Source organism: Indicator indicator, chromosome 35, assembly GCF_027791375.1.
Source record: "Indicator indicator isolate 239-I01 chromosome 35, UM_Iind_1.1, whole genome shotgun sequence".
Taxonomy (NCBI): Eukaryota; Metazoa; Chordata; class Aves; order Piciformes; family Indicatoridae; genus Indicator; species Indicator indicator.
The window spans coordinates 2,098,444-2,104,530 of NC_072044.1; the positions used below are offsets into that span (position 1 = coordinate 2,098,444).

Genomic DNA, 6,087 nt, shown 5'->3' on the forward strand with positions numbered 1-6,087 from the left:
TCAGAACATAGCACTCTTTCTCCTCTGCTCAGTGACCCAGCCCCCAGGGTTGACATCCATTTGCAACATCTTCATCACCCACTTGTCTTTCCTGGCCCCATCAATGAACTCATCAAGGGATAACTGCCCTGTGTAGGAGATGAGAAGAACAAAAAGGGGAGACAAAACGTGACAGATCAGACAAGAAGAGGAAGGCAGGAAGTAAAAGCCATCTATGGTTCAGAGAAGGAGGTAATAAATATAACCAAAGCCATACTTCATTTCCCACCCCGGGTTTAGGGCAGCTAACTGAAAGACAAACCAGCAGCTGCCAGCCAGTGCACCCACACCTGCCCCATCCTGCTGGCTGGCACAAAGTGGTGCCTCTGCTCAGACATGCTCCTCCAGGAGGGTGGCAAGTGTCATCCTGCAAGCTCCAGCTTGACTGGAGCCACTGGCTTTATCCAGGCTGTTTGTGCTGGGACCTACACTCTGGCTACTTGGGGCTTTTAGAGGCTGAGATCTGTGTGTCCTCAAAACCTGGACTGAGCAGGTGTCTGTGTTTTACATGCCAATAACCATGACAATTATTTCATCCTGCTGCACCAAGTTACTCTGGATTCCATCAAACAGCCCAGAACCAAACTCAGTGTGTCCACTGGTCCTGGTTTCTTGAGAACTAGGATTCCAGCCAGCCTGCCCAGCACAGAGAACACCTGATGGCACCTGGGCATCACTTACCATCCCCATTCTCATCCACTAACTGAAATATCCTGTCCACAACCTCCTCTGGTGTGAGCAATGGGGTCCTCTCCTCCACCTCGGCCCGACACACTTGCTTCAGCTTGTAGATGGACTGAAAAGAAGTTCACAGATTATGAGAGGAAGTGGAAAATAAGGAGCAGTGAACTCCAGCATCTTCCCAACAGCGTCAAGGTCTCTCCAAAAGCTGCAGTTTTAACCTTTCTAGGAAGATTTGCCACTCAGTCTTTAATAAAACCTCTGACCTGAAGCTCTCACAGACTGCAGAACACTTCATTTGCTCTTTGAAGCTGCTGCCCTCCTGCTTTCCTGACACAATTTGGTCAGGCCTCAGGGTTCCTTTGCAAAGAACAAGGCAAGAGCTTCACAGAGGAGAAAATCCTCTGGCTTTGGAGTGTGATTTTTCTAGCATTTGAGGCCAGGCACATCTGGACTTAGCCAGCTCTCTCCCAGGGAACTTGTGCCTAAGCTGCAAGATCAAACCCACATTAGCACATCCCTTGACCCATAGTTTCTGTTCCACTTTGTCACTGGAAAGGGGCAGATTTTATCTGCTCCTCCCATGCCAGCTGCCATTTACACCTTGGGCTGCAGGGGTTTGTCTGAAACTCTTCCCAGAGAGGAGATTAGCAAGGCCCTAACAACTCCAGCCAATTCCTGGTTGACCTCAAAACTATAATTGAACCTGGCCTGGCCAAGCTCCTGAGATGCTCCCACTCTTGGTGCTGCAGCTAACAAGCTGGTGACACTTTCCACCCAAAATGACCTACTTTCCACAGACCCCACTGCTGATGTTTTCTCAAGACTGCATTTCACCCAAGACTGAAAATGTTGCTTGCCCAGGGATGACATCTCATGACTCCTGCAAGGGTGGGTCACAGCACCAGTGGTGCAGGGCTGACTCCAGCACAATCACCCAAAGTCAGAACCCAGGTGCCCTGCATCCCACTCTCTGCTAAGCTACTCCTCTCCTCTCACACCTTACAGTCCCTAATGAAAGCCAAGTGTAGAACATACAGAAACCCAGAAAGAAAAAACTGCAGAAGGGATTTCTGTGCTGATTTGTGCCTCTCAGAGGTTTTCACCAGCAACTCAGGCAAGAAACTTGGCTCCTCTAAGGGGCATGGGGTGAAACCCACTTCCATTGGCCAGTGCAATGGCTCTTGGTGAAAAAGGTTGAAAGTAGAGGCAGAGCTGAGACACAGAACTTAACAGCATCCAGATGCTGCATTTCTGGACAGCTTCAGCAGGGACCAGGGGCCTGCAGAGGGTATCAGTGATCCCTCAGCCACCACATTGGGCTCCAAACCACTCAACACACATCCCTTTCACCAAGGTCAGGCCTTTTCACTTCATCACTATCCACAGCTGCCTTGAAACCTGATTATCACAATTATCATGATTATCATTACATTGCCAAAGATCTGTGATTGCTTAAATGGGTGATTAGGCAATGCCTACTTACTTCAACAATTTCCAGCAGCTCAGGTTTATCTATGCAGCCATTCCCATCCTTGTCATACACTTTGAATGTCCACCTCAGCTTGTGTTCCAGTTTGCCTCTTAAGACAAGATTCAAGGCAGCCACGTACTCCAGAAAATCAATGGTGTTGTCCTGGAGAAACAAAAGCAGCAGCTGAATGGCACTTAGCAGGGAACAGTTGATAAGGAACTGCCCAAAGAGAATGCAGGCAGCAGTTATTTGCCACTTTACAGGAGATTTGTACCAGCTGAAGACCACAGCCACACCACTCTGCACCAAGGATGAGTTCATCAGGAGTGCAGAGCAAAGCAATCTGACAGTGAGGAAGGGACAGCCACATTCAGGACTCCAGAAAAGGATAGCCCGAGGTGATATGGATGGGGAGGCAGAGGAGGGTCACTGCAGGAGAGATTGACCTTTTGGGAAGGTTATTGCCATTCTCAACGATCTCAGCTGCTTCGATGCTGAGACCAACACCCAGCCATTACCTTTGTCTTCCATCCTACCCCCTTGTCTGATCCTGGTTTATCTGAGGAAGACTACAATGCAAATGTCACCATTTAGGGGGCAGCAGAACACCCACTGTAAAGGATTTACATCGAGTGTTCAACCTCCTGAAAATTCCAGCGCAGGGATGAGGACTGCCTCGGCAGCCACCAGCAGATGGCCTTCCTGCAGGTCACCACCTGCCCCAGGGCTAAACTGGGTCCCTGGTCACCTTACAGCCCTCCCGACCCAGTTAGCAAACCCCCTGGAAGGTCTGGGCTGTGCATCACCCCACCCCCAGCACCGACCTGCTCTGCAGCAGCTGTGAGCAAACCCTCTGCCACTGCACTGCCAAAGCCAGCAGGGATGTGAAGGCAGCTGAGAGCTTGGTTTTGTTTTGTTGCTGTATTACTGATAAGCCTTTAGAGTGCCAGGTGCAGCTCAACAGATTCCATACCATGGGCCTTTGTAAGCAAACATATGGACCCTATCCTGATTCCTCTTAAATTTAAGTACCAGCATCCCTTGAAACCAGATTTTCAGTCTTATTGGGAAAACTACAAAACAGGATTGGGACTTCACCTTTTCTGCACAGGTTTGCCCTGCAATCCTTCCTGCACAGCTTCCATAACAGAATTAACAGACTCACAGAATCACTTGGGTTGGAAGAGACCTTTGAGCTCATCCAGCCCAACCATTCTCTGACATTACCAAGGCTGGGACTAAACCATGACCCTCAGCACCACATCTCTGTGGCTTTGAAACACCTCCAGGGATGGGGATTCAACCTTCTCCCTGGGGAGCCTGTTCCACTCTTTGAGAACCCTTTCAGGGAAGTTTCTTTGAAGAGCCAACCTAAACGTCCTCTGGTGCTATTTGAGGCCAAGATTCAGACCTGGAACTTCAGGTATTGGTTTTTTTTGTAGGTTGGGTTTTTTTGTTGTTGTTGTTTGTTGTCTATTTTTTTTTTAATTTTTGTCTGTTTTTGTTTTGTTTTGTTTTCAAGAATTCATATTTTACCAACATCAAATCCTGAGACAGGTCTCACCTGCCCACGTCTCCCCCAGCTTTGCTATCCTTTCTCACAAACTGGCTTTTGTTGGCACCTCAGTGTGACTTTGCCACTGGTTTCAGAGGAAGCTGAAGGGAAATTGGTGTATCAGAAAGAACAGACCTGCCTCCCTTTTTCTCTGCTAATAAAACAGCAACAAACAACTCCACTTGAACACGACCGAGAGCTCCAGGAAAAGAGCTGAGCTGTTTGGGCAAGAGTTGCTTAGCCCTTTCAAGATGGGAAAGGCAGCTCTGTGCCATTTCTTTGGAGTATCCAAACTTCTAGAGCCTAGCTAAACTGGGCTGGCTTTGCACAGCACATGGGTATGCCACTAAACCTGAAAGCCCACTTTTCCCAGGTGTCTGATGACAAATACAGCAGAGGGAATCAAAACCAGAATGTCTGAATTGTTCAGCATTGCTTCACTTTTCAGTGGATAAATATCAATATTTTGTTACAGGCCACCTGTTGGAACTGAACACAAACTTCCCCCAGTGCACAGCAAGCCTGAGCAGGGCTTTCCTCTGCTACATTTCCCTTCTCTATCACAACAGATAATTTTTTTCCCACCCCATGTAACAACCTTGGCTACCTGAGAACTGATCATCAAGACTGCCTCCAAATGTGACAACCTGAATTTCAGCCTTTTCATCCATCCTTAGTTCCTTAAGGGGATATTCTGTGCACAGATTTATGAGAAGATAAATCCACAGCAGCTCATACAGAGGACCACAGCATCTCCTCCTCCTCCCCCTGCCCTAGCAGGTCCATCATCCTTGATTAGTCTCACAAAGCATGGAAACAGGAGTGGGAATTGCACCAAAACACCTCCAAATTAGAAGACAACATACAAATTATTAGTCAAATAAATAGCCAAACAACTGTAACAACTCCTGACCACTTACCCCATTCTTATCAAAAGCTCTGAACATGTTCTCAATGTACTCTGCTGCTTCATGGTTATCGTGGACCCCGAAGAACCGCTTGAACTCATGCATGAAGAGGGTCCCACTGGGACATTCAACCACAAATTTTTTGTACCATTCCTGCAATTCAGCAACATCAATCTCTGTTTGCTCCCCTTCAGCGTTGGTGAACTGCTGTCCCATTCCTTTCTGTCAAGCAAGGTTAAAAACAGAAGGAGCAAAAGGAAAGTCCTTCGCTTTGTGTTGTCCTTTTATCACCTTTGTTGTTTTCTCTTCCTGCTTTTCCTTCTTGCTGTCCTGTGCTTTTATTTCATGTCCTGCTACTTTAATTTATTTTTGTGGATTGCTTTTTTTCCCCTTGCCCTTCCTGTCCTGCAGTTTTCCCCAGCAGAGTTGTGTGTTCTTGCTGGGTGGTGCCAGAGTTGCTGCTCTGCATTAGGGCAGCGTAAACGCACGGGATCAGGCACAAATAAAAATAACTAAGATCATTAGGAGATTCCCAGCTGTGACTCACAGAGACCTTCAGACATTCTGAGCTCTGCCCTATTTAGGAGCAGAACTCCAAGGGTTTGGGATCCTTTTGCATATTAATAACTTCACATGGAAGAACCTGGGAGCTGAGGTTCCCTGTCCACACAAGGTACAACCCCACCCAACTTTATTCTAGAAATAAAAAGGGATTAAGTGACCTCCTTTACCAATTTTTCAATACTGGCATGTAGTACCTGTGAGTACCTACTCAGAAATAGGGGGTCACTAACAAACAACCACAGAGACCAAACCCTGAAAAAAAATCAGTACAAACTAACCCACCAGAAAACCTGCTAAGGCATAAAGCTAACTGAATGCCTGCATAAAAATGTTTGACTTAGCAAAAGCACATAGATAGAAATATTGCATATCCCTCCAATTCACCTTTAACTGTGAGTCTGAAGAACAATATTTCCTTAGATTTTAAAGAAATTAGGTTCCCTTACTCCCCTTCCACTTTTTTTGCCTTTGTCCATTGAAATCCTCCTCCAGCTCACCCTCAACACTGAACATTGCAGCTCTGCTTCAACCTCTTTCTGCTCTGCAGCTGCTCACCCCAAAGGCAGCCTGGACTGCATCAAAAGCAGCGTGGCCAGCAGACCAAGAGAGGTGATTCTACTCCTCTGCTCTGGTGAGACCTCATCTGAAGTGCTGCATCCAGTTCTGGAGCCTTCAACACAGGAAGGACATGGACCTGATGGAGAGGGCCCAGAGGAGGGCCATGGAAATGATCAGGGGGCTGGAATACCTCTGCTTCCTGGACAGGCTGAGGGAGCTGGGGGTGTTCAGCCTGGAGAAGAGAAGGCTTTGGGGAGACCTTAGAGCAGCCTTACAGTGCCTGATAAGGGCTACAAGAAGGCTGCAGA

The 6,087-nt window shown here is 47.5% G+C and overlaps 1 protein-coding gene across 1 annotated transcript; it reads right to left on the minus strand.

The window, feature by feature from the left end:
• GUCA1B (guanylate cyclase activator 1B) lies at window positions 1-4,873 on the minus strand. Its single transcript, XM_054395900.1, has 4 exons — window positions 4,670-4,873; window positions 2,207-2,356; window positions 721-835; window positions 1-128 (listed from the first exon to the last, which is right to left on the minus strand). Exons 1-4 carry the CDS (start codon window positions 4,871-4,873, stop codon window positions 1-3), a joined length of 597 nt encoding a protein of 198 aa, XP_054251875.1.
• Between the last annotated feature and the right edge of the window lie 1,214 nt (window positions 4,874-6,087).

Excerpts from the sequence above, each read along its gene's own strand:
- GUCA1B (XM_054395900.1), bottom strand. The coding sequence starts at position 4,873 with ATGGGACAGCAGTTCACCAACGCTGAAGGGGAGCAAACAGAGATTGAT. Across the intron at positions 2,357-4,669 it reads GAGCTTTTGATAAGAATGGG|GACAACACCATTGATTTTCT; the intron begins GTAAGTGGTCAG and ends TTGTTTCTCCAG. Across the intron at positions 129-720 it reads AGTGGATGAGAATGGGGATG|GGCAGTTATCCCTTGATGAG; the intron begins GTAAGTGATGCC and ends TCTCCTACACAG.